This window comes from Vipera ursinii (genome assembly GCF_947247035.1).
Source record: "Vipera ursinii genome assembly, chromosome: 7".
Taxonomy (NCBI): Eukaryota; Metazoa; Chordata; class Lepidosauria; order Squamata; family Viperidae; genus Vipera; species Vipera ursinii.
The window spans coordinates 2,335,699-2,363,537 of NC_139521.1; the positions used below are offsets into that span (position 1 = coordinate 2,335,699).

The 27,839-nt window shown below is 45.9% G+C and overlaps 1 protein-coding gene across 1 annotated transcript; it reads left to right on the forward strand.

The window, feature by feature from the left end:
• The first annotated feature begins 4,074 nt into the window (after window positions 1-4,074).
• NSUN7 (NOP2/Sun RNA methyltransferase family member 7) lies at window positions 4,075-26,559 on the forward strand. The gene is made up of 12 exons (XM_083367653.1): window positions 4,075-4,219; window positions 8,360-8,733; window positions 10,497-10,555; window positions 12,254-12,384; window positions 13,704-13,856; window positions 14,574-14,757; window positions 16,078-16,288; window positions 17,856-17,999; window positions 19,881-19,982; window positions 20,832-20,949; window positions 21,551-21,674; window positions 25,090-26,559. The coding sequence occupies exons 2-12, from the start codon at window positions 8,421-8,423 to the stop codon at window positions 25,726-25,728; spliced, it is 2,178 nt and encodes a 725-aa protein (XP_083223779.1). The 5' UTR covers window positions 4,075-4,219; window positions 8,360-8,420; the 3' UTR covers window positions 25,729-26,559.
• The last annotated feature ends 1,280 nt before the right edge of the window (window positions 26,560-27,839 follow it).

The window sequence follows — 27,839 nt, forward strand, 5'->3', positions numbered from 1 at the left end:
GGAGGAAATCGCATCCCACCAAGAACAGCTGGGCAATCTACTACGTATATATATAAACAGCCAGCAAACTCCACACTCCCTTCTAGCACTCATGAGATTACCTAGCTGGGTTGTGAAATGTCTGCAAGAAAACCACCCAAGGTCCAAGAACACCAAGGTCTCCACAGTCCTCCTCCACTTCCTCTCCCTTCTAGAACTGATGATGTCCCCCTAATTGGTTGCGACACAGCTGCAAGGACACAACCAAGCTCAGAGAGCACCAAGGACCCCAAGATCCTCTTCTTCCTTCCTTCCTTCCTTCCTTCCTTCCTTCCTTCCTTCCTTCCTTCCTCCACTCCACAAACACCACCGCCTTCTAGCACCTGTGACGTTACCTAGCTGGGTCAGGAAGCATCAGCATGAAAACCACCCAGCTCCAAGAGCGTCAAGAACCCAGAATAAGCCTGTAGACACGCAGTGAAGAATGAAAGCCACTAGGATACAGTAGGTGCAGGAATTCACTTGCAAGATTTATTTGCCGTTCTGACCGCATGGTCACCATCCATGCTGTTTTCCCATGCCAGGCACAGATTTTGATCTTGCGGTTCCCAACCTCCACTTGGATTTATCTTGACATCTGCTCCCAAAGCAGATGCCTCTTTGTAACGCTGACCTGGCCAACCCTTCTTTTTTCCACCTTCCCCTTTCGGATGGACCAGAAGGGCTGTTGAAAGCTCTCTCTCCTTTTTTTCCTCCTTTGCCTTGTGCTAATTATGACTTGGCAACTTCACCAAGGAAATGGCTTTCATTTCTACCCCTTTCGAAAACTACGCAGGTATCACAATGCCTCAGGTAATGTAACCCCATCTCGGACACTTCCAACCTTGCCCAGTGTGTTTGCTTAAAAATCATTAAGTGACCTGCAGGTGCAACTGAAGTTTTGAATGGATTTGAGGAAATTAGGTTAGGCTTGTGACAAGACCTGGCTTAGGAAGGTGATGGTCTCCATTCTCCCTTCATCATGACACCGTTGACCGTGGGTCATTGAGTGATGGGATCCATGAGGTGTAGGGTCCTCCATGCTCTCTGAGCTGGGTGGTTTTCTTGCGGGCCTTTCATGACCCAACTAGGTAACATCATCAGTGTCAGAAAGGAGTGGAGTCTGTGGAAGAGAAGAAGGACTGTGGGGTCCTTGGTGCTCTCTGAGCTGGGTGGTTTTCTTGCAGGCCTTTCATGACCCAACGAGGTAACATCATCAGTGTCAGAAAGGAGTGGAGTCTGTGGAAGAGAAGGACTGTGGGGTCCTCCATGCTCTCTGAGCTGGGTGGTTTTCTTGCAGGCCTTTCATGACCCAACTAGGTAACATCATCAGTGTCAGAAAGGAGTGGAGTCTGTGGAAGAGAAGAAGGACTGTGGGGTCCTCCATGCTCTCTGAGCTGGGTGGTTTTCTTGCAGGCCTTTCATGACCCAACTAGGTAACATCATCAGTGTCAGAAAGGAGTGGAGTCTGTGGAAGAGAAGAAGGACTGTGGGGTCCTTGGTGCTCTCTGAGCTGGGTGGTTTTCTTGCAGGCCTTTCATGACCCAACGAGGTAACATCATCAGTGTCAGAAAGGAGTGGAGTCTGTGGAAGAGAAGGACTGTGGGGTCCTCCATGCTCTCTGAGCTGGGTGGTTTTCTTGCAGGCCTTTCATGACCCAACTAGGTAACATCATCAGTGTCAGAAAGGAATGGAGTCTGTGGAAGAGAAGATGGACTGACCTCCTCAACTTCTGGAGGCATCTTCTTTTTCCACTGGTTAATTGTCTTCCCTTTTAGGAAGTTTGCCCTTAATTCCAAGTTGCTTCTCTCCTTGATTAGTTTCCATCCATGGGAGAAGACACAAGAATCCAGCATCAGATATTTTAGGATAGAAAATACAGCCTCTGAACGTTGCCTCAGATTTTACGCTTCATTATTAGCATTTTAAAATGTGGTATTAGCGCTTTTAAGATGGCAGTCTAAGCCTCCTTTTTAACTTGAAGAAAGTCTGAGGCCATATTTCTTTGCTAGATGAAAACTTGCTTTTTCAGCTCCGGTATAACACAATAGATAAGAGTATTCTAAATGTCCTTGAACAGACTGGCAGCTTTTAAGAAAGATACAAAAACAAAAATACACTGGCCCGTTTTAAGAAAAATAAAAAAGGAAAAAAAAAGAAACTTGCAAGTTTTAAGAAAGACACAACAGGGGAAAAAATACACTTTCAACTTTTGAGAAAGATACACAAGGGGAAAAAAAAATACATTGGCAAGTTTTTAAGAAAGACACAAAAGCAACGTTTTAAGAAAGATACAAAAGGAGAAAAAAAATAAACTTGCAAGTTTTAAGAAAGATACAAACCCAGCTGGGAAAGAGTAGTAAAGTAAGGCATAAATGTCTGGCTGGTGGAATGTTATTTAGAAACGTTTTTTTTCCTCTTGCTCGATATATTATTTATTGCATATATTCAGTATACATGTAATCAATATGTCAACGGGTGATCACTTGCTTTCTGACGCATCACCTATATAAAGGTATGCACGATTTATTTTTTTTTTTTACTTTTTTCCCGACAGAATATGCATCCTTGGAAGAGACTCAAGGAGGCGGAGATGGCCAGATCCGCCCCCACCCAGCGGGCTTGCCCCCAAGTAACGGTAAGACGAAATAACGCCGCATTTTGGGAATCGACTCTTGCACCTCCACATTTTTGCAAAAGGAAACAAAATTGCCCCACGTCTGCATTTGGCAAAAAAAAAAAACAAACAAACAATATCGCACGTCTGCGTTTTCCAAGAGAAAGAAAACAATATCGTGCGTCTCTCCTTTGCAAAAGAAAGAAAGAGGAAAAAATACTGCATGTTTGTATCTAGCCCACAGGTCTGCAACCCGTGGCTCTGGAGCCGCATGCGGCTCTTTCAGCCGTCTCCTGCGGCTCCCAGTCCTCTGCCATGTGCAGTCCAAAAAAAAAAAAAAAGTGGGACTAAAAAAGTTCAACCAATCAATTCAAATATGCAGGGTAGGTGCATATCTCGCCTTGGCTCCACTCTTCAGTCAAACCCTGCTCTGCGCATGCGCGCATGTACGCACATGTGAACACATTTTTTGTGGCTCCCAGTTTTTTCTTTTGTGAGGGAACCGGTTCCGAGTGGCTCTTTCACTGTTTCAGGTTGCTGACCCCTGATCTAGCCAAAGAAATAATAATAATTAAAAAAAAAACCGCACGTCTGCATTTGGCAAAAGAAAGGGGCAAAAAAAAAACACGACATCGCACGTCTGTCCTTTGCAAAAGAAAGAAAGAGGAAAAAATACTGCACGTTTGTATCTAGCCAAAGAAATAATAATAATAATAATAATAATAATAATAATAATAATAATAATAATAATAATAATAATAATAATAATAATAATAAAAACCCCGCACGTCTGCATTTGGCAAAGGGGCAAAAAAACACACACGACATCGCACGTCTGTCCTTTGCAAAAGAAAGGAAAAATACTGCACGTTTGCATTTGACAAAAGGAAGGAAAAAACGCCGCGCGTTTGTATTTGGCAAAAGAAAGTAAAAAAATACTGCGCGTCTCTCCTTTGCAAAAGAAAGAGGGGGGGGGGGAAACGAAAAAAAAAAGAAAAGAAAAAAAGAAGAAGAAAAAGGCGTGCCAGACAAACTCCAGCCCAGCAACGGAGCCACCTGCAAACAGAGGCAGCCCGCGGAATGTACCAAAGCGCCAGGTGTGGCGGGGGGGGGGGTGGTGAGGGAGGGAGGTCCGGCCAGGTAGCAAAAAATCGGGCGGAAGGGGCCGAGAAGGCCAAGACTCCCAAACCCCCCAGCCCCCCAAAAAGGGGAACTCTGAAAGCGAGCCTAGAGGGGGAGGTCTGCACCCCCCACCCCCCTCTGGAGACCCCCCCTTCTCTTCTTGGGACTGGTCGAGCCCTGATTTGAACGAAACGGCCGGTGGGGCTGTGGGGGGGGCTGCTCCTCCTCCTCCTCCTCCTCGACCCCCCCCTTGTCGGGCGGTGGGTGTGGCGCGTGGGCCGGGCCAGGCGACGCCCCCGCCCCTCCCCTCGCGGAGGGGACCGGACCGGCGCGCTGCAGATTAGGGGGGGGGCCCAGAGGCGCCTGGCAGCGATCGGCGCCGGAGGGTCCTTGGGGGTCCCCGCCGTCCTTTGGGAGAGGCTCCCCGCCGGAGGGCCCGGCTGGGTGGGCAGGAGGCGCCAGGTGAGAGACCCCCCCCCAACACACACTCCGGGCTGGCGGGCTGGGGGGAGGGAGGGAGGGAGACCCTCCAGCATCAGCCCACCCCACCCCATCCCACCCCCGGGGGAGACTCGGTGAAGAGGCTCTGGGCTGCTCCTGGCCGCTCGGCCGGCCAGATCGGCCAGGCTGGCAGTTCAACAGGTGGAGACTTACGGCATTCTCAACCCCCACCCCCACCCCGTCCTTAAAAGAAGCACGGAGCGGGAACTGGGGACCGCGGGCGGGGGTGGGGCGGAGAGGAAAGGGAGGGGTCCTTGGTGCTCTCTGAGCCTGCTTGTTTCCTTGCAGACGTTTCATGACCCAACTAGGGAACAATATCAGTGCTAGAAGGGAGGGGGGATTGCAGGGAGGAGGAGGAGGAGGACTGTGGGGTCCTTGGTGCTCTCTGAGCCGGGTGGTTTCCTTGCAGATGTTTCACGACCCAACTAGGTAACACCATCAGTGCTAGAAGGGAGGGAGGAGGAGGAGGAGGAGGAAGGACTGTGGGGTCCTGGGTGCTCTCTGAGCCGGGTGGTTTCCTTGCAGATGTTTCACGACCCAACTAGGTAACATCATCAGTGCTAGAAGGGAGGGAGGAGGAGGAGGATTGTGGGGTCCCGAGTGGTCTCTGAGCTGGGTGGTTTCCTTGCAGACCTTTCATGACCCAACTAGGTAACATCATCAGTGCTAGAAGAGAGTGTGGTTTCTGGAGAGATTAGGAGGAGGAGGAGGAGGAGGAGGAGGACTGTGGGGTCCTTGGTGCTCTCTGAGCTTGGGGGTTTCCTTGCAGACCTTTCATGACCCAACTAGGTAACATCTTCAGTGCTAGAAGTTAAAGAGGGTTGTGGAGGGGAGGAGGAGGAGGGGGGGTCTTTGGTGCTCTCTGAGCTGGGTGGTTTTCTTGCCGACGTTTCATGACCCAACTAGGCAACATCGTCAGTGGAAGAAGGGAATGGGGTTTGCAGAGGAGGAGGAGGAGGACAGGAGGACTGTGGGGTCCTGGGTGCTCTCTGAGCCTGCATGTTTTCTTGCAGACGTTTCATGACCCAACTAGGTAACGTTAGCAAGACTAGTAAGGAGTGGGGTTTGCTGTCAGTTTGTATTCTGGCGTCTTGCCCTGTCAGGGTCAGGGGGGCTGGGGGGCTGGGGGGCTGGGGGGGGTGTCTTAGAGTTGCTTTGGTTGGGCTGTTGGCTGTTGCCTTCTTTGGCAGTTCATTGATTGGGGCTGTCTTTACTTGATTGTCGGTCTGATCTTAACTTTGGGGTTGATCTGTGCTAATCTGGGTGCTAATTGCTGGTGGGGGAGGTACTGGGGTCTTTTTATACCCCCTTTGTGCTGGTTGATTGTCTCTCTTCCATAGTCTCTCGAGGTGGTTAATGTCTCTGGGTCTATTGATTTGTCAGAGTGCCAGGCTTCTAGAAATATCCCTGGCGTTTTTTGTTTTTTTTTTGCACTTTATTTTTATTTTTTTTATTTTAATTCCATTTATCTCCCGCCCTTCTCCGAAGACTCAGGGAGGCTTACAAGCTTAGCAGTAGCCTTCATTCTATGTATATGCCTGCTTGTTAGGGCTTTCACACACACTTGGCTTGGTTTAGGACTGTCATGAAGGGGTCTCAGAGGTCTTCTAGTCCAGCCTCCCTCAAGAGGGGTGTGGGCAGCTGGAAGGGGGCAAATCCCCAAGCCTGAGGCTGCCAAGTTCAAATCTGTTGTCTTTTGGTGGGTGATGGTGCGTTTTTCAGCATCTTTCTTGCGGCAAACGGATGCTGATTATTTTAGATAGCCAACGGGTGCAGGTTTCATTCCCAATAGGGGGTATACCTGGTGTGGACAGCTAAAGGTCCACCCTTTTAAATGATTGACAGATTGATTGTATGGCATGTGCACAACGTATTTCAGTAAAAAAAGAAAAAAGAAGGAATACAGAAATGAAACACAAAACGTGATAAGTAATAACAAGGGATAACTTCTTCCTGAGATGCCGGGGCGATATTCCAAAGCAGCCATGGAGGAGGAGGAAAGAAAGTTCTTGATCAGTGAAATTTGGCTGCCTTTCCCCCCCTCCCCCCCTCCCCTCCCCCCCCCAGGCATTCCAAAAATAACACAGCAGGTGGGAGAACGGAATAAGACTATCTCTTATTCCCCCCGTGTCAAACCTTTGCTGTATCTTAGCTGCATTTTTGGAAGAGTTGCATCATCATCATCATCATCATCATCATTATTATTATTATTATTATTATTATTATTATTTTATTGTTGTTTGTTGTTTTGTTGTTGTTGTTGTTATTATTATTATTGTTGTTTTGTTGTTGTTGTTGTTGTTGTTATTATTATTTTATTGTTGTTTGTTGTTTTGTTGTTGTTGTTATTATTATTGTTGTTGTTGTTGTTGTTGTTATTATTATTATTATTATTATTATTATTATTATTATTATTATTATTATTATTATTATTATTGAAAGAGGCTTTTAGCCTCCCCGAACTGGTGGCTGGCTGGGGAATTCTGGGAATCGAAGTCCACAAGTTGAGATCTTGATATTAGAGAGAGAGAGGGGGGAAAAAACCTCTCTCCAAAGCCTTGTGGCGTTTGGAGAGGAAATAGATGAGAGGTGCAGAAAATCCCCTTTTCATTTGGTGGTGGTTTTGTGAGAACGTTAGAAATATTCAGCAAATGATTCTCCCTGTTTTGTCTTTTACTATCTTCTTGCGGCTGTGAAAAATGCGTTTCATCCTATGCACATAACACACTTCCTGTGGCATGAAAAGAGGTTTGTGATTGCCGGGCAGAAAAAGGAACTTTTAAAATCCAGGTTTGTAGGGAAGGGATCTTATTGAAGCTTTGCTGCCGCCCCTTAAAATCCACTTTTCACCGCTGCGTTGCAAATGTGCAATGCTCAGCGGCGTTTGCCATCTTCCCCGGGGAGATGTTGACTTCTCTCGATCGAGGTTTGATCAAGTTTGATCGCGTCAAAGGCACGGCTGGCCTTTCACAAGGAAGTGGTTGGTGTGTAGTGTTCTGCTAGTCACCAACAACAGAAGCTTGGTTGAAAGTTGATTGGTGGCGAAGAGGTCGAGACTCTAGAAAGAGCGCAGAGAAGAGCAACAAAGAGGATCAGGGCACTGGAGGATAAAACATACAAGGAAGGGTTGCTGCAATTGGGCATGTCTAGTTTAATGAAGAGAAGGAGCAGGGGGGACAGGATAGTCAATGTTCCAGTATCTCAGGGGCTGCCCCAAAGAAGAGGCAGTCAAGCTCTTCTCCTAAGTGCCTGAAGGCAGGACAAGAAGACAGGACAGCCTCTTCCTCCTCTTCCACCTCCTCCTCCTCCTCCTCCTCCTCTTCTTCTCTGTACACCTCACTCCCTTCTAGCACTGATGATGCTCCCTAGTTGGGTCATGAAATGTCTGCAAGAAAACCAAGTTCAGAGAGCACCAAGGACCCCACAGTCCTCCTGTCCTCCTCCTCCTCTTCCTCCTCCTCCTCCTCCTCCTTCTCCCTTCTAGCTCTGATAATACTACCTAGTTGGGTCATGAAATGTCTGCATGGAAACCACACAGCTCAGAGAGCACCAAGGACCCCACAGTCGTCTCCTCCTCCTCCTCCTCCTCCTCCTCCTCCTCCTCCTCCTCCTCCTCCTCCTCCTCCTCCTCTTCCTCCTCCCCCGTTCTAGCACTGATGATGTTACCTAGTTGGGTCATGAAATGTCTGCAAGAAAACCACCAAGCTCAGAGAGCACCAAGGACCCCACAGTCCTCCTCCTCCTCCTCCTCCTCCTCCTCCTCCTCCTCCTCCTCCTCCTCCTCCTCCTCCTCTTTTACCTCTTAGGGTGTCGAGGGAGATACAAAATCCTGCCTCTAGCTCTTCTGGCGGCCTCAACCATTGTTCACTGATGCTGTTGTAGTGCGGTGTTGTTTCTCCATCCTCTTCTGGGTCTGCCTCATGTCCTTTGACCCTCTCCTCTTTTTGTGTATGCCTTGTACCGCCTGGAATCCCACAACATCCCTGTGTTAACTGCCAGGACAAAATCCTGTGGGGGTCCCGTTTAAGAAAAGGCCCAAAAGTGAATTTCTGCCAGACGTTTCCCGTCATGCCTATTTTGGCCTCCTCTGTAATTCCACAGGGCCTTTTTTAAGATTCTGATTTTCCCACCTGCAACGCCGAGACCCGTCAGCACGACAGCGATGCCAGTTCTAAGGAGCAGCCTCGGGTCTCCCGACCACACTATAGCGCACGAGCTGTCTGGCATGCACGAAACCATATTTTCCAGCGAAATTTTGCCTTCCAACCTGAATTCGACAGACGCCGTTGTGAAGAGCGGGCACCGGGACCCCCTGTACCTCAGCGCCGCCCACATTTTTCAAAGTGTCCGTAACGAAAAACCGCACGATAAAATCCTGGTGAAATATGGAACCGGGCCGTTGCCATCCCTTCCGGATTTCAAAGACGAGGAATTCCAGCATCTGTCCTACGAGCTGGCGTTCAGCGCCCTGAAATGTAAGTAGGGAACATGTTTCTACGGGCCCCAATGCCACCTCAAATGTACACCTCTGTGTTCAAAGCTCAGTGCCGTTGTAACTTCAAATGGTCACTGAATTGTTGTAAGTCCAGGAATATCTCGTTCAGAGGGTCACCAACCTTTTCAGGCTGGTGGCCCGGAGAGAAAGGGAGCAGCTAGGAAATTTGCGTGCACATGCACATGTGCACAAATGGGGCTGTGCTCGAATGGCTGCGTGCACCCACACAAGGCTAGTGACCCTGTTTGCGCATGCGCTAGCCGCCACTGCTAGCCAATGCAAATGGGGTGCACAACCCGCACAGTGCTAGTGGCTCCATTTGCCCATGCGTCCATGCGCTAGTCACCACTGCTGATAGCACCCATGCACAGGGCAATGGCGGCTGCGTTTGTGCATGCGTGCAGGTGCTAGCCGCCACCGCTAGCCCCACGTGCCTGCGCAAACAGATCTGCGGGCGCTAGCACTTGTGGGGGTGAGTGCTCACACTGGCTAGCCTGACCTATGTCCCGGTGTCCAGTAGGCCACGGTGTGGTAATGGGCCCTGGCCCATAGGTTGGGGGTCCCTGATCTAGTTTATTTTAAATATTTACATAGCCACCCATCTTTCCGACAATACGGCTCAATAAAATCATTTTATGAACTGCAAAATGCATCAGTTAAAACATACAACATTACCCCCCCAAAAGAGAAGAATTGGCATCAATCCGTGCCAGCATAACATCACTGAATCTCCCAGCACTTCAATCTCTAAGCTTTACGGAAGACACTGCGAACATTTTCCCATCCACCCCCAAAGTCAATTTCTTTTTATCCTGGAAAGGTCAATCATTTGCGAAGGTGGGCTGGCGAGAGGGTTACCCTTGGCAACCGAGAAAACACAGACAGCTATGTCTGAATCGGTGTGCCAAAACGCAGGAACCCAGTCGTGAGTCCATGGAAACGGCCGAACGTTGGCCACCTATGCAAGGGGGAAAATCTGTTGTTTTCTTGCAGGAATCCGTCACCTCCGTGGGTGAGATTGAACATAACCTAACAATTAAGTTAGGCAGCAAAAGTACAGGATTTTAACGTATAACCTGTCCTGACTTCAGAAGTGTACCTTAAGGAACTGTGGTTCCTTCCCTCACACTTGGAATAAGGCGTCCGGTTTTGGTCGCCATGCTATCAAAAAAGATGTTGAGACTCTAGAAGGAGTGCAGAGAAGAGCAACAAAGAGGATCAGGGGACTGGAGGCTAAAACGTATGAAAAAACGGTTGCTGGAATGTGGCAAGAGAGGATGTAAAACGGGGCAAAATTCAACGGTCTTGCTTAGCAGCAGAAATTTTGGGATGAACCACCGTCGTAAGCAGAGGACTAGCTGCATCTGTTTTATTTTTTATTTATTTTTATTTTTATTCCATTTATATCCCGCCCTTCTCCGAAAACTCAGGGCGGCTTACAAGCTTAGCAGTAGCCTTCATTCTATGTATATGCCTGCTTGTTAGGGCTTTCACACACACACACCCCAAGCGGCATTATTACAAAGTCAGCTTAATTGCCCCCAACAATCTGGGTTCTCATTTTACCTACCTCGGAAGGATGGAAGGCTGAGTCAACCTTGAGCCTGGTGGGATGTTTTGGTGGGAGCCTGGTGAGCCTGTTTTCAGGCCATAAGACATTTTTGAAATGTACCCGATCCCGTCAAGATCCCTTTGTGATAGTTCACAATGCCTTTCCTTATCTTTTTCTTTCCTCTCCTACAGATCAAGACGTTCTGGAGTATATGTTGATCGACAGTGGCGTTTACCCCCTGCAGTCAATCGTGAGTAGATAACAAATTCAATTTTCCAAAGATCAAGACTTGTTTCCATCGCTGTATAGTTTGAGCAAATCGTAGCGAAGATGCACTGGGCTTCGGGTTTAAAAAAAATACACGATTTTTTAAAAAATAGACGCTTAGCCCAAAAGAGCGAATACAATCCTGGATTTGTGTGAACAGACGCATAGAATCAAAATCACACAAAGTCTCAGTACTGCTTTATCAAGCCTTAGTAAGGCCGCCCCTGGAATATGCTGCGTCCAGTTTTGCTCACCACGTTACAAAAAAGAGGCTGAGACTTTGGGGAAAAAGTACAAAGAAGAGCAAACTAAGACGATTAAAGACCTGGAGAGTAAAACAAGTGAAGGTGGGTTGTGTCGTGGTTCCAACAGATGAAACTCTTCAAAAGAACTTTGAGGCATCGTTTACCTTAAAGGATCTTGTATTCAAGTAGCAGAATATCGGCACTTACCTAATCGAAGCCAAAAGCTGAGTTTCCCTCCCCTGGGCACCTAGTATCAAAGCACAATTCCCTCCTCCAATTGACAGTCATAAATCACATTCCCCAATTAGCTTGAAGCGCAGGCTTCCTCTCTAGCTCTCCAGCCCGCCAATTCTTTTTTTTATTTAAAAGTTTTACAGTACATTTTTGAATACAAAACCCCTCCCCCTCCCCTCTCCCCAAACCTCCCCAACTCTCCCCTCCCCTCCCCTCCCCCCTCCCCAACTTCCCAGAGCTAAATACAGGGTATAAAAATACAAACAAACAATCTAAAATATGCAAACAACAATAAGATATTAAATTCTATCGCACTTTAACTCTTAATAAAATAACTACAAGCTAATTATACATCATATAAATCCGCTACTTATTCAAATGCTAGGTGAATCTTTTTAGTCCCATATTTATTCTGAATATAATCTATCCATCTTTTCCACTCCACGGTATATCTCTGTTGCGATTGATCTTTCAAATACGCTGAAATCTTTGCCATCTCCACCAAGTTGGAAACTTTTAAAGTCCATTCTTCTATAGTCGGCAGTTCTTCCTTCTTTCAATATTGCGCTACTAAAAGTCTCGCTGCCGTAATTAAATTCAACATCAATTTAATATCTACAACGGTGGTATCTATGATAATACCCAATAAAAACAATTGCGGAGAAAACTTTATCCTTTTCTTGAATATCTTTTGCATATTCCACCAAATTTTAATCCAAAAAGCTTTAACCTTTTTACAAGTCCACCAACTCCTTTTTGCCCGCCAATTCTTTTATCAGCTCTGGGCTCAGTAACCTTGATTCTCACGCTACGTTTAGTGTTGTTATGTCTGGCTGGACTCTCATTCACATCCCCCCCACTCCCAGCATCACCTAACTCTAAAAGCGAAAGGGAAAAAGATGGCTACGTTTCCATCCGTCGTCAATGCAAAAACATCCGATGTTAGCAGCTTTGACAGGTTGTGGGAACTGGGTATGTAGAGAAAATATGAGCCAGTTGCCAAGCCTCTGGAGTTTGATCACGTGACCGCAGGGATGCTGAAGCGGTCCTGAGTGCGAAAAACGGTCCTATGTCACTTTTTCCTCGGTACCGTTGTAACTTCAGATGGTCACTAAATGAGCGGTGGTTAAGTCGAGGCCTGTCGATAGTGATGGGTTGTTGTTTTTTTTTTGTCTTCGTGTGCGACCGTGGTCCTCTTGCAGTCAGAAGACTTGACCAGCTTGGTGGTGGTGATGCTCTATGACCTTCAGAACCGGAAGTTTGAAGCTCGCTCGATTCCCGAGGACGAAGAAAGCATAGCGGAAGTTCAAGAAGTGGAGCGTTACCTATGCAGGTAGACCTCCAAAAGCCACGTGGCTTCTCTGCGGAGGGCTGATAGTGGAATCTTAATTTTGTTTCCCGTTCGGCAAAAAAAAAAAAAAGACGCCTGGAATCCTATTATTCTTTAATCCAAGGCCTGACCCTTTTTTTTTGGATGCATTGTGTAGGTGACACAACTGATGGAGCAGTTTTATAAGGAAAATGTAAAGGTTTGCTCTGTGTCTGTTGCCCAAAAAGGAGTGGAGTTTGAGGGTTGTTGTTTTTGTTGTTGTTGTTGTTGTTCTTCTTCTTCTTCCTCTTTCTTCTTCTTTTTCTTCCTTCTTCTTTCTTCTTCTTCTCCTCCTCTTCCTCCTCCTCCTCTTCTTCTTCTTCTTCCTTCTTCTTTCTTCTTCTTCTCCTCCTCTTCCTCCGCCTCTTCTTCTTCTTCTTTCTTCTTCTTCTTCTCCTCCTCCTCCTCCTCCTCCTCCTCCTCCTCCTCTTCTTCTTCTTCTTCTTCTTCTTCTTCTTCTTCCTCTTTCTTCTTCTTCTTCTTCTTCTTCCTTCTTCTTCCTTCTTCTTATCCTCCTCTTCCTCCTCCTCCTCCTCTTCTTCTTCTTCTTCTTCTTCTTTCTTCTTCTCCTCCTCCTCCTCCTCCTCCTCTTCTTCTTCTTCCTTCTTCTTCTTCTTCTTCTTCTTCTTCTTCTTCTTCTTCTTCTTCTTCTTCTTCTTCTTCTTCTTCTTCTTCTTCTCTTCCTCTTCCTCCTCCTTCTTTCTCCAACTCCTTCTCAACTTCTTCCTCCTCCTTCCCCTCTTCTTCTGCTTCTGCTTCTCCTCCTTTCTCTTTTTCTCTCCACCTCCTCCTTCTCCTTGCCCTTCCTTCTCCTCCTCTTCCTCCTTCTTCTCTTTCTTTCTCCAACTTCTTCTCTATTTCCTCCTCCTCCTCCTCCTCCTCCTCCTCGCACTGATGATGTTCTCTAGTTGGGTCATGAAATTTCTGCAATCAAAGCTCAGAGAGCACCAAGGACTCCACAGTTCAACCCTGAGCTACAAATATTTTCTTCCAAATTGTGCTTTGACAAACTATCCATAAATATTTTTTTTAAAAAAAGAAAATAATAATCACGGCTCGCATTGACATGATTGAACTGCAGCCTGTGTCTCAAGAGCACCCTGAGTCCTTCGGGAGAAGGGCGGTATAAAAATCCAATAAATAATAATAATAATAATGTCCGTATCTCCTGGCGACCGGATTCTTCGCCCTAATTTCGATGCTGATTTTTGAGCAGGCTGCAATTCCCGTTCTCCTAAGGGTGAATTCTGAGCCTCCAATGTTCTTTCTTTCGGAATCTCTAGTTTTAAGACCAAACTCGCCGCCGCCCTAGCCAGATGCCGAATCAAGCATGATGCTCTAACCATTGAGCATATCCTGCCAGAAACGATTCGGAGACAAGAGCAGAGGGCTTCAAATTTGCCACTCTACGCCTGGGTGAACACCTTGAAAGTCAGGTGAAAACGTTTGGTTTTTCTTTTCTTTCCTTTTGCCCACCATTGTCCTGTGCAAATTTTTTCCAACGTTTGGTGACCCGTGACTCTTAGATTTAAATGGGCTGGTGATCAAATTAACCGCATCCTTCCGGAGAATGCTCCTAAGTTTAGCACGGGAGCTCTCCGCACTTGGCAACTTTAAGACTGGTGGACGTAGCATAGCTGGCTGGGGAATTCTGGGAGCAGAAGTCCACAAGTCTTCAAAGTTGCTGTCCTGGTTCCGACAGATGGAACTCTTCAAAGAACTTTGAGGCATTGTTTACCTTAAAGAATCTTTATTTGAGTAGCACGGCATCGGCACTAACACAGTCGAAGCCAAAACTGAGTTCCCCTCCCCTGAGCACATAGTATCAGAGCACAATTCCCTCCTCCAATTGACAGTCATAAATCACATTCCCCAATTAGTTTGAAGCGCGGGTTTCCCCTCCAGCTCTCCAGCCCACCATTTCTTATCGTCTCTTATTTCAACAACCTTGGTTCTCACGCTAGGTTCAGTGTTATTATGTCTAGCTGGACTCTCGTGCACATTCCCCCCCCTCCCAGCATCATCTAACTCTAAAAGTGAAAGGAAGAAAACGGCTACATCTGTTGTCAATGCAAAAACATCCGATATTAGCATCATTGACGGTTGTTGCTTCCGTAATGTGCCGTGTTAATAAGCCATGGTTTATCCTACAGTCTTGAAGAAGTCCATAGCTTCTTACAAAAAGAAGGCTTCACGAAAGTAGAGTCCATTTCGGATTTTGCTGGTTACACCTACTGCCCGGATAAGCACTGCGAGGATGGACTCATTTTCCCATCTTCTCTTAAAGAAAAACTCCTGAACTCGGAACTGTATACTCATCGCAAACTCCTGTTGCAAGTAAGTGAAAAGGTTTGCACTTTACTTGAAGGAGTGTTTCAATCCTTCCTTGCTGGCTTTGGCGGGAGGGGGGGAGAGATTTTGGGAAATTGAAGTCCACAAGTCTTAAAGTTGCCAAGATTGAACACCCCCCAACGTAAAGCAACTAGCTTGCCTTGTCTTTTGTGCAGTTCCTTCGCTTGCAAATGGGTACGGGTAATGCAAAAACTGGTGACAGGTCTTCTACATCAGTGTGCACGCGCATGCACAAACGGGGCTGTGTGTGAAAGGGGCCGCATGCACCCACATGGGGCTAGCGGCTCCATTCGCGCATGCATGCATGCATTAGCCATCGCTGTTGCTGGCACAGTGCTCGTGGCCCCATTTGTGCGTGCGTGCATGCGCTAGCCGCCACTGCAGCTAGCACCCGCGCGCATGCACAAACGTGCTACACAACCCACCAGTGGCTCCATTTGTGCATGTGTGCAGGCGCTAGCTGCCACTGCTGCTAGCCCCGCATGCATGCGGAAACAGAGCCATGGATGCTAGCCTGAGTGGGGGTGGTTGTGCGCACTGGCCAGCCTGTCCCGTGGCCCGGTGGCCAGTAGGCCACGGCTCGGTAGTGGGCCGTGATCCATAGGTTGGGGATCCCTGATCTACATTGCAAAAACAGATGGAATGGGTGCCTCAAAGTAAGAGCCAGGGTGGCGCAGTGGATACAATACTGTATTGCAGGCTAACTCTGCCCACCGCTAGCAGTTCGATCCTGACCGGCTCAAAAGGTTGACTCAAGCCTTCTATCCTTCCGAGGTCGGTAAAATGAGGACCCAGATTGTTGGGGAGCAAAAGGCTGACTCTGTAAACTGCTTAGAAAGGAGTGTAAAGCAATGTGAAGTGGTATATAACCCTTAAGTGCTATTGCTTCCTTCCCTCCCTCCCTCCCTCCCTCCCATTTCCTTCCTTCCTTCCCTCCCTCCCTCCCTCCCTCTACTTTCTTTCTCCCTTTCCTTCCTTCCCATAGTTAGAATGCAGCATTGCAGGCTGATTCTGCTGACTGGCAGTAGTTCGATTCTAACCTGCTCCAGGTTGACTCAGCCTTCCCTCCTTCCTAGATTGGTAGAATGACCCAAATTGTTGGGGAGGTGGGAAGGGCAAGAGGCTGATTCTGTAAAACTCTTAGAGACGGCTATAAAGCACTACGGAGCGGCATATAAGTCTTAAGTGCTGAAGCATTGTTTTGACTCGGTCAGGTCACCCCACCTACAGCGCCTATCCCATTGCAAGGCCTGCGGTTGGCGAGCTGAGTAATTCCCACACTGGTGTTCCTGTTTCTACCCTTAGGATAGCTCCCGGAGTCTGGCGGTACATTCGGTGAAAGCCCTGCTGAATATGGACGATGATGTTTTGATTGCGCAAATGGGGTCCTGGCTCACCGTGGCCCACATGTCGGTGCTGACCAATCAGGAGACTTCCCGGGTGTTTGTATGCGGAGTGAAGTCTCCAGCCAGAGAAGCTGAACTGAAGGATCTCTTTGCACGCATGGAGTGTAAAAGTAAGTTCAAGATCAGTGGCTTCATCTAAGGATGGAGAAGGAGGAGGAGGAGGAGGAGACAAGGATGAGGAAGAAGAGGGAGAAGATAGATGAGGATGAGAGAGGAGAAGGAGAAGATGAAGAAAGAGAGGGAAGAGGAGGAGAAGGAAAAGGAGACAATAGGTGAGGAGGGAGGAGGAGGAGATAGATAAGGATGGAGAAGGAAGAGGAGAAGGAGGAAATAGTTAAGGATGAAGGAAGGGAAGATAGATAAGGATGGAGAAGGAAGGGGAGAAGGAGGAAATAGATAAGGATGAAGGAGGGGAAGATAGATAAGGATGGAGAAGGAAGAGGAGAAGGAGGAAATAGATAAGGATGAAGGAGGGGAAGATAGATAAGGATGGAGAAGGAAGGGGAGAGGGAGGAAATAGATAAGGATGAAGGAGGGGAAGATAGATAAGGATGGAGAAGGAAGGGGAGAAGGAGGAAATAGATAAGGATGAAGGAGGGGAAGAAGGATGGAGAAGGAAGAGGAGGAGGAAATAGATAAGGATGAAGGAGGGGAAGATAGATAAGGATGTAGAAGGAAGACGAGAAGGAGGAAATAGATAAGGATGAAGGAGGGGAAGAAGGATGGAGAAGGAAGAGGAGGAGGAAATAGATAAGGATGAAGGAGGGGAAGATAGATAAGGATGGAGAAGGGAGAGGAGAAGGAGGAAATAGATAAGGATGAAGGAGGGGAAGAAGGATGGAGATGGAAGAGGAGGAGGAAATAGATAAGGATGAAGGAGGAGGAGGAGACAAGGATGATAGATTAGGACGAGAGGAGAAGGAGAAGATAAAAATGAGAGGAGAAAAGGAGAAGGAGACAATAGGAAAGGAGGAGGGAAGAGGAGGAGAAAATAAGGATGAAGGAGGAGGAGACAAGGATGAGGAAGAAGAGGGAGAAGATAGATGAGGATGAGAGAGGAGAAGAAGAAGAAGATAAAGATGAAGAAAGAGAGGGAAGAGTAGAACGAGGAGAAGGAGAAGGAGGGCAAAGGGGATCTAGATAGTAACCAGAAATTTATCTTCGTATAAAAGGTGGTCCTCAAACATACGACCCCAATTCAGCCCAACATTTCGGTCGCTAAGCAAGACAGCCACGATGTGAGTTACACACACACACACACACACACACACACACACACACACACACACTTTATGACCTTTCTTGCCACCGGAGCGGCTAACTTAGGATCACGGTTGTTAAGCCAATCTGGCTTCCCCCATTGACTTTGCCTGTTGGAAGGTCACAAAAGGGGGGGGGATCGCGGGATACGGCCGCGAGTGCCTTTTTCTGGTGCCGTCATAACTCTAAGCAAATGGTTGTAAGCCGAGGACCACTGGTGCTTCCAGGAAGCGCTCGTTAACCCCCCCTTCCCCCCCCCCCCCCGCGAAAGCTGGAAGTGACGATTCGCTTCCGGGGCGCAGCGACCCAAACGAAGGGCGAGGAGGTCCGAGGCGCATCGCCTCTGCTGCGGCGTCCCTTTGGTGTCCCGTCTCACGTGCACCCTCTGTTTTAATCCTCGTCCTCCTCTTCCCCAAGACATCGAGCTGCTTCAGGAGGATTTTGCAAACATTGAGCCCGCTTGCGCCAAGCTGCAGAAAGTGAAAGTGGTTCTGCTCCTGCCTCGCTGCTCCGGCCTGGGTGTCAGCAATCCCATCGAATTTATTTTGGAAGAGCACGAAGGTAACTTCCCAGAGGCTTTTGACTGCCTCGTCCTAGACTAGAGAGCGATGCTTCTCTTTCTGTTGCATTTTCTGGCCACTGTCTAGATCCCCTTTGCCCTCCTCCCCCTCCCCCTCCCCCTCCTCCTCATCTATTGTCTCCTTCTCCTCCTCTTCCTCATACTTTATCTTGTATTTTCTCCTCCTCCTCTCTCATCCTTACCTATCTTCTCCTTCTTCTCCTCCTCCCTCCTCCTCTATCATCTCCTTCTCCTTCCTCATCCTTACCTCTCCTCCGCCCTCCTCCAGCAAACCAGTGGTTGAATTTTGGCCAAGTTAACCAAACTCAAGCCATGGTCTCGCACTCAACTGGAGGTCTTCCGTAATAATTGGGTGACAGCAGAACCAAAATATGTGAATTCTGGAATGTATAAACCATCTTCAAGCACCGTGTCTGATTTTGGGAAGCCCCACATAAGACTATGCTTGGTGGGCTTTGCTAGCTTAGAATAGAATAGAATAGAATAGAATAGAATAGAATAGAATAGAATAGAATAGAATAGAATAGAATAGAATAGAATAGAATAGAATAGAATAGAATAGAAAATATAGAATATAAAATACAGAATAGAATATAGAATAGAATAGAATAAAGTAAATAGTAGAATAGAATAGAATAGAATATAGAATACAGAATAGAATATAGAATAGAATATGGAATAGAATAGAATAAAGAAAATTAGAATAGAATAGAATATAGAATAAAGAATATAGAATATAAAATACAGAATAGAATATAGAATAGAATAGAATAAAGAAAATAGAATAGAATAGAATATAGAATATAGAATACAGAATAGAATATAGAATAGAATAAAGAAAATAGTAGAATAGAATAGAATAGAATAAAATATAGAATACAGAATACAATATAGAATAGAATAAAGAAAATAGTAGAATAGAATAGAATAGAATATAGAATATAAAATACAGAATAGAATATAGAATAGAATATAGAAAATAGTAGAATAGAATAGAATAGAATAGAGAATATAAAATATAAAATACAGAATAGAATATAGAATAGAATAAAAAAATAATAGAATAGAATAGAATATAGAATATAGAATATAGAATATAGAATACAGAATACAGAATACAGAATAGTATAGAATATAGAATTTAGAATATAGAATATAGAATACAGAATAGAATATAGAATAGAATAGAATAAAGAAAATAGTAGAATAGAATAGAATATAGAATATAAAATACAGAATAGAATATAGAATAGAATATAGAAAATAGTAGAATAGAATAGAATAGAATAGAATATAGAATACAGAATATAAAATACAGAATAGAATATAGAATATAGAATAGAATAGAATAGAATATAGAAAATTGTAGAATAGAATAGAATAGAATATAGAATATAGAATACAGAATAGAATATAGAATAGAATAGAATAGAATAGAATAAAGAAAATAGAATAGAATAGAATATAGAATATAAAATACAGAATAGAATATAGAATAGAATATAGAATAGAATATAGAATAGAATAGAATAAAGAAAATAGTAGAATAGAATAGAATAGAATAGAATAGAATAGAATAGAATAGAATAGAATAGAATAGAATAGAAAAGAATAGAATAGAATAGAATCTGGAAGGGACCTTGGAGGTCTTCTAGTCCAGCCCCCTGCTCAAGCAGGAGAACCTATATACCATCTCAGACATGTGACTGTCCTCTTAATAATCTCCAGTGACGGAGCACCCACGATTTCTGGAGGCCAGCTGCTCCTGTTAATTTCAAACGAGAAGGCAGATTGTTAATTGTCGTTTTCTGACCACTAATATCCCATTGCAGCGGAGTCATTGTATTTAATTTCGTCTTTAGATGCAGAGTTACTTAGAGACCTCTCTCAAGGCTCGGTCGCCGAAGACAAACTAAGCACCCTTGCTGAACAGCAGCTGAAAGAGCTGACCCACGCAATGCAGTGTGAGTTTTATTTGTCACCAACTCAGTCCCACAACAGGTGCAGTTGCGTATCTGTAACAACCACACCCTTCCCGGTTTCTGTTAGCCAGCTCCTTCTCGGTCTCCTATCGAAAGCAAGGTCTGTTTCTTCTCTGCTCTAAGCCTTCGGGATTGGATCTTAGCAGACGGTGGGTGTGACGGACGAAAAAAAAAATCTGAACTGCCAGCTGTAGAATCCACGTTTCCCAACCTTGGCAGCTTTAAGAAACATAAGAGTTCAACTCCCAGAATTGTACCCAAAATACAGTAAAGCAAACATGTCCCAACTACGGAAAGCAAAATACACGGTTGTTGCAGCCTTTCATGACCCAACTAGGTAACACCATCAGGTTGCACTGATGGCGCTGCCTAGTTGGGTAATAAAACGTCTGCAAGGAAACAACCAAGCTCGGAGAGCACCAAGGACCCCATAGTCCTCCTCCTCCTCCTCCCTTTCCCCCCTCCTCCTCTTCCTCTCTTACCATCCCCCCTTCTAGCACTGATGACGCTGCCTAGTTGGGTAATAAAACGTCTGCAAGGGAAGCCACCAAGCTCGGAGAGCACCATGGACCCCGTAGTCCTCCTCCTCCTCCTCCCTTCCCCCTCCTCCTCTTCCTCTCTTACCATCCCCCCTTCTAGCACTGATGACGCTGCCTAGTTGGGTAATAAAACATCTGCAAGGGAAGCCACCAAGCTCGGAGAGCACCCAGGTCCCCACCAGACAAGGATTTTTCTGAGTTTGTACCATTCGCGCCAGTTTTTAGAAGTTTCTCCAAAGCTTGGTTTTCGAACGATCGTTTCCTGGACTAATCCCGATTTGAATCCCGGCAGTTGCTAAAGTACAAGCTCTGGTCTACTGCACCTGCTCCGTCTGCCCGGAGGAAAATGAGGTGGTGGTGAACAAAGCTTTGGCATCTGGAGCGGAAGGAGCGAAGGCCCAGCCGTATAAGTAAGGAACTCACTTCGGTTACTTTTCTCAAAATAAAAAAATAAAAAATAGTATTTCCGCCGGTGCCGTTTGAAGGGTTCCCAAATGAAGGGTTGCACGTTCAGAATCAGAATCGAGTCGGAAGGGACCCTGGAGGTCTTCTAGTCCAACCCCCTGCTCAGGCAGGAGACCCTAATACAATTTGAGACGGGGCTGTCCCGTCTGTTCTTAAAAACCTCCAGTTTTTTTTTAAAAAAAACCCTTCTCCTCTTTTCATCAGCTTCTCAAATACTGGAACACCGCTATCATGTCACCCCTATTTCTTCTTTTCTCTAGACCGGCCGTATCCAATTCCTGCAAGCGTTCTTCGTATGTTTTAATCCCCAGGCCTTTGATCACCTTAGTTGCTATTTTTTTTTCTGCACTTTTTTCCATTTGCCTCCTCCTGAAAAAAGCAACTTGGGGACACGGTCCTTTGCTTCTCCGCTTGCTTAGTGACCAAACGACGTAGTCCCAGTTGCTTCTTAGCGCAGCTTTTGAACGGGACAGAAGAGAGACTGTGAATTGTGTTGTGCTTATTTGACGTAACGCCTTCAATATCCCGTCTTTGTATCTGCTTCAGGCTTTGCCCGCCAGTTCTTCCTTTGTGTTCCAAGTTGGAGGTCAATGCATCTGAACAGAACTTCTTTCAGCTGGAGCCCTCCAATATTTCAAATAGCTGCTTTATTGCCGTCTTAAGCCGAGAGGTAAAGCAAAACGAGTTTCATTACGGCTCACGAGAAATGGGAACGTCTGCAGATATTAGCCTCTCCAGTTGAACACCGATAAATATATAATGGTATTAGTTTCCCAACCCTTGACAAACAGACCCCAGAATTTCCCCCCAAAAAACTTCTAATTCCGCTTACGAATTATTAACCTATCATCTACTATAAGGTAAAGGTAAAGGTTCCCCCGCACATGCGTGCTAGTCATTTCCAACTCTAGGAGCTGGTGCTCATTTCTGTTTCAAAGCCGAATAGCCAGCGCTTGTCCAAGGACATCTCCGTGGTCATGTGGCCGGCACGACTAGACGCCAAAGGCACACAGAACGCTGTTACCTTCCCACCGTAGTGGTCCCTATTTTTCTACTTGCATTTTTACGTGCTTTCGAACTGCTAGGTTGGCAGAAGCTGGGACGAGTAACAGGCGCTCACTCTGTTACGCGGCATGCGGGATTCAACCCGCCAAACTGCCGACCTTCTGATCGACAAGCTCAGCGTCTTAACCCACTGAGCCACCGCATCCCTTTCTACTTACTATATTAATGGCCAAATACTTAACAGGTAGAAGGGTTTTTTTTTAAAAAATGCACTTTTTCAACATTTTGCTTGTTTGCTTTGGTTTGTTTAATTTGCTTCTGTGATTTATTTTTTTATTTTTTGGAGTTTTGTATTTTAACTGCTGAAGAATGATTTGCAGAGAGAGAGAGAGAGAGAGAGAGAGAGAGAGAGGGAAATAAAGCAAGATGTCTGTATAGACATTTAGACATTTAGAATATAGAATTACAAGCTTTTCATTCCAGAAAACGCAACAGGCTACAATTAGCCCTACAATACTTAGTAAAATGGGGAGTACTGTAACAGCTTCTGGGTTCCAAAGAGCAGTAATTTGCAGCCGAAATGGAAACAATTGGAACTGTGAGGCTTTGAATAAACTTACATTTCTTTAGATAAGGTTACAACAGTTAAAAAAGAGAACTCCTCATTAATCCAGGATCAAAGGAATCTTTTTTTGGGGGGGGGGGATTTTGTTTACTGGGACTCGTGGCTTTCTGAGTACAGGTAAGTCCTTAATTTATGGCGTAGAATTTCCATTGCTACTCAGCGTCCTGTAGGGCTAATTGCAGCTGCTTGCACTTTCTGGAATGAAAAGCTTGTAAATTCTGATTTAAATCAGAGGTCCACAACCTTTTGGGCACCAGGGACCGGTTCCGTGGAGAGTTTTTTTCCGTGGACTGGAGGGTGCGTGGTTTTGTGTGCTGCCTGCATCCCACGGATGGGGCTTTGCTTGTTTGTGCGGACCGGTTGCTTGCATGCCACGGCCCCGGTACCGGTCCACAGACCAGTGGTTGGGGACCCCTGCTGTAAATGTCTAAACGTCTCTATAGACATCATGCTTCATTCCCCTTTCTCATTTTGTTTTTATTTTTATTTTTTTGCAAATCATTATTCAGAAGTTAAAATACAAAACGCCAAGCAAGGAAGTTGTTGAGTTCTGCTTGAGCAGATTGTTGAGCAGATCGCTGCAGTTTTTAAAAAGTGGATCTTTTAAGTGGTTAAGGGAATCTGACTTTCCCTGTTGGCTTTGCTTCGTGGACGTTGGCTGGGAAGATTGCCAATAGTTCCCACGTGATCCCAGGATGCTGCAGTTGTGATAACCAACACGCTGGTTGCCAAGTTTCCCAATTTGGATCACAGGACTGCGGAGATGTTGTTACGGTCATTAAGCCCAGGCAGTGGTTGTAAGTTACTTTTTTCAACGTTGTTGTAACTTTGGCTGCTAAACGAACGGTCATTAAGCCGAGGGCTACCTCTGGTTAAATAGATAATAATGCTGTTGTTATGAGCTTGAGTTACCATAGATTTAATAAATGTTGAGTTCTAAGAAAACAGCCTGTCTAACGGTGAGGGATGGGGATTGTGGTCCAAGAAATATGGAAGACTATATCTTTGCTGCAATTCACCAGCCTCGCTTCATAGGTTTGGGAACCTAGTCTGGCTTGATCAATAAGGCAAAAATGTTGGGGCCTCCCAGATCTTTGTTAAGGACAAAAAAACTATGTCAAGGTCTGGTTAAGCATTTTGCATAACTTGGCTAACAGGTCCTTGAATTGCAATATTTCGCTTAGTGACCATTCCAAGTTACAGCAGCCCTGGTCACACTTATGACCATCGCAGCATCCCCCCCGGTCATATGATCAAAATTTGGATGCTGGGTGACCGGTTTGCATTCGTGACAATCGCAGTGTCCCCGGATCATGTGACCCCCTTTTGCGACCTTCTGATGAATGAAGTCCATGGGGAAGCCAGATTCGGTTAACGACCTGTGTCACTAACTTCAGACCTGCAGCGATTCACTTAACAATGGTAGTGAGAAAGGTTGTAGAATGGGGCAAAACTCAACTGAACAGCTGTCCTGCTCAGTACGGGGAATTTTGGGTTTAATTGAGGTCGTAAGCCGAGGACTCTCTGTAACTCCCATTCTCCGTCAACGCCAACGTGATGCTTCAATTCCACTAATGGCGACAAGTCAATTTTTACTAAGCCCCCTTTGGGATCCCATGTTCGACCTCTCATTTTGCTCACTCTTCAATTATATTTATGTTTAATAATTGCCAATAATATGGCGGCATATCTGCCCTTAAAACTCCAGATTGCAGACTGAATGCAACCCAATCGATATTGTTGCTTGGTATCCCCTACTATGTAGTTTGATATGGTAATTCAGCAAATAAAAACATCTGAATTACGGGAGATGTACGGGGAGACAAGGTCCTTCGTCTGTGGAGATTCTCTGTCATCCAGGTCATGGTTGTCCCAAATGTATTCTTTCAAAAGGCAACTGGAAGGGGTTTCGTTTCTTACCCAAGAAGCTTCTTCAGTTCTGACTGAATGGTGGAGGGAGGAAGGAGGATTTATATTCTTTGTAGACACCACCGATCTCCTGCTTACAAGTCTTTCCAGCAGTTCCACATCCATTTGCACTATTCAGCTGACTTGAGGGCAGAGATAAACCTCCGAGAGGCCTCAGTGGCTCTCAGAAAGAGCACTCATGTCCAGATGACTGCAAAGAATACAAATCCTTCCGCTCTCCACCATTCAGTAGGAGCTGAAGAAGCTTCTCGGATGAGAAGCGAAACATCTTCAAGGGGGGAAAAAAACCGAAGTCCATTTGCCTCCTGAAAAAGCAACTTTGGGACAAGGTCATTTGGTTCTCAGCTTGCTTAGTGACCAAACAACGTAGTCCCAGTTGCTTCTTAGCGCAGGTTTCGAACGGGACAGAAGAGAGACTGTGAACCGACAACCAGGTCACGGTGGTCCCAAAGGTACAATCCGTACTACAATAGCAGTTCCCCGGAAGTGTTCGGCTGCGCTAATTTGTGTCCTTTGCTTGGTTTAGCGAGATCCTTCCGAATCTGTGTCGGTGAAAGATGTTTTGGCTCGCGCCGCAGCAAAAGGCCTGCTGGACGGGATCGATCTGGCAAAGCCGTCCAAGAGAGACGAGAAGAAGAAGAAGAAGCACAGGGGCGCCCAGTCCAAGAATCCGATCAAAGAGGCCGTCATGCAGTCTCGGATTCAGGAGTTCCTGGAACGAGAGATGAAATCTGGAACGACGGAGACCGCGTCGAGCGTGGCTGCCAGTAACTCGCAGGTGATGAGCCAAACCAGCGAGCCCGTTGCCTTGAAGAAAGCCAGTCACCCTCTTTCAAATTCATCTCTGCCTGTGATGGGGAAGAATAACCCCACCTCCGCCACCTCCACCCTGCAGAGAGTGTTGGAGAAGCAGCGGAACGCCGCCAAGCCCAAGAACGACGACCGCGTCATGATTTTGAAGCCAGTCGAGATTGTCCTGCCCCCCGTGATGATGCCCTATTTTAACCCTCAAGGGAACAGGGCCCAGATTTCGACAAATCACTGTTACTATCGTTGGATTGGGGCAAAGCACGGAGCCCTCAGCCCTTCAGCTTCCAAAAGACTGATTAAGTCGAAAGAGCCTTCCCCGTCTACGGTCACCAAGCAGTCTCGTCCGTGGCTTTGAAGCGGGCGCCATCTTGGTTTCTTACTATTTTTTATTTTTTTCCAGAATTCAAGACCAGGGTTCACTTCTTTAACGGTCAGCTCCCGAATATCATTTGGGCCCTTAAACGTAAGCCGCAAAGTGCTTTTAGAAAGAAATTTTAAACGCGGATCTCTTTTTGACGTTCTTCCTTTTCTATTACAAACGAGCCGTTTTCGCAAAGCTGGGTTTTTTTAAAAATTATTATTATGTCATGCTTGCATCCAGTTTCAAATGTCAAAAAAAAAAAAAAGCACACCAGGATTATGCAGAACATTGGAGGAAACTTTATAAAGGTTGATGCGGGCTATTGCTTAATTAGTTTTTAAGCCTCCACAGACGCGCTTGGTCTGAATGTATTTGAAGCGGCCGAGTTTGAAGGCGAACTGTTACATATAAATGAAAAGGGGGGGCGGCGGCTACGTAAGTAGAAAAAAAGAGGTTACATTTTTATCCCTGATATATTTCAGATTGTTTTTCTTGGGAGTTGGGAATGCATTCCCTTTTTCTGCCTTTAGAAGGCCAGGTCGGCCCTTCGGCGTGATCCTCGTAGACGTCTGCTTGCTTCAAAGCCCACTCTTAAGAAAGAACGGCAGTTTGAAAGTATAAATTTGCTTTGAAAGAGGCATTGTAACTACCAGAAAGAAAGTTAAAACAGTTGGGCAAGGGATTGTTTGTACTGGCGTTGGCATCGTCCTTGTTAACACGCTTTCATTTTGGCTTCCACGGGACACCAGGCTTCATTAGCAACTCAGTAGAAATCATCAAGTTTTTATGCCGTACGGTTAACTGGAAACTGAGCATATTAAACGATTCCTGATTATTTCCTTCGCTTTCTTTTTTTTTTTTAAAAAAAATTCTCCATGCGAAATAGCAAATGAGTTTGGTTGTAACGTATGCACATTTTGGAGCTGGTTTGTGCATTCTAGAAATGTTCGCCCTAGCCCAGCGGTAGGCAACCTTGGCTCTTTTAAGACTCGATGGGCACTTATTTAAATTATAAACCTATTTCTGGAAACCGTGCAGCCATCGGTCCTCAACAGCTGCAGCGGAGCTCCAAATTTACGTTGCTAAGCGAGACCCTTGCCAAGCACGCTTTTGCTCCATTGTACGACCTTCCTCGCCCCATTGCAGCTGTGAAGTTAGCAACATGGTTTGTTAAAAGTCAATCTGGTTGTAAAAAATGGATCACACGGCCCCCTGGGGGGCAGCAACCGTCATACATACGAACCAGTTGCTAAGCGCCTGCGTCTTAATCACGTGACCCCCCCTAGGGAATGCTACAGTGGTCGTGTGAAAAACAGTCAGAAGTCATTTTTTTAAGTGCCGCTGCAACTCTGACCCGTCACTAAACGAACTCTTGTAGTTGGCTGAGCTTCCCCGAGGCCCCTTCCCACATTTTCAGTTAATTCAGCTCGAGATTGCATCGCAGCGTATTTTTAGCTGCTACACACTTCACGGGGCTTGCTTCAGATTAGCTGATGGTCAGGCAATCATTTTAGCTCCTCGCATGCTTTTCTGCCAGACAGCTGGATGGGGAATTCTGGGAGTTGAAGTCCACAAGTCTTTAAAAAGTTGCCAAGGCTGGAGACAGTTGTTCTAGAAGAGAAAAAAAAAATGTCTATTCTTGCCTTGAGTGAACCAGTATCCATCATAAGGGATGAAAAAGAAAGTCAAGATGATGATTAAAGTTCCAATTTATGCACAGCCTTAAATCTCAGGATTGAAGGCACCATCTTGATTTTGATTTTGATTTATTACCCTGCAAGACGTTCTTATTGATAAACACGTTTGGAGCAAACCTACTTAGATCTCCTTTGCCTATTGCTGTACATGCTCAGCATCCTAAAAGTTTCAGCCTGGCGGAGAGAGCCTTTCAACCTCATGAATGTGGAGACACGCGGTTCATGTAATTAAATTTATTCTTGCAATGGATTACATTTAAAGGTGTCAAGAGGTGGACAATGTCGGGGGGAGAGGAAAAAAGAAAGCTTTCTTTCCAAATACGACCATTTTCGCCTAACACAAAGAGCTCTTGCTGATAAACTCTGTGTATTTCGTTAGGTTTCCCTTTGGTGGAAGGGAGGGAGGGA

Coding starts and splice junctions, on each gene's coding strand:
- NSUN7 (XM_083367653.1), top strand. CDS start 8,421: ATGCCAGTTCTAAGGAGCAGCCTCGGGTCTCCCGACCACACTATAGCG. Junction 8,734..10,496: donor GGCGTTCAGCGCCCTGAAAT/GTAAGTAGGGAA, acceptor CCTCTCCTACAG/ATCAAGACGTTCTGGAGTAT. Junction 20,950..21,550: donor GCGAAGGCCCAGCCGTATAA/GTAAGGAACTCA, acceptor TATCTGCTTCAG/GCTTTGCCCGCCAGTTCTTC.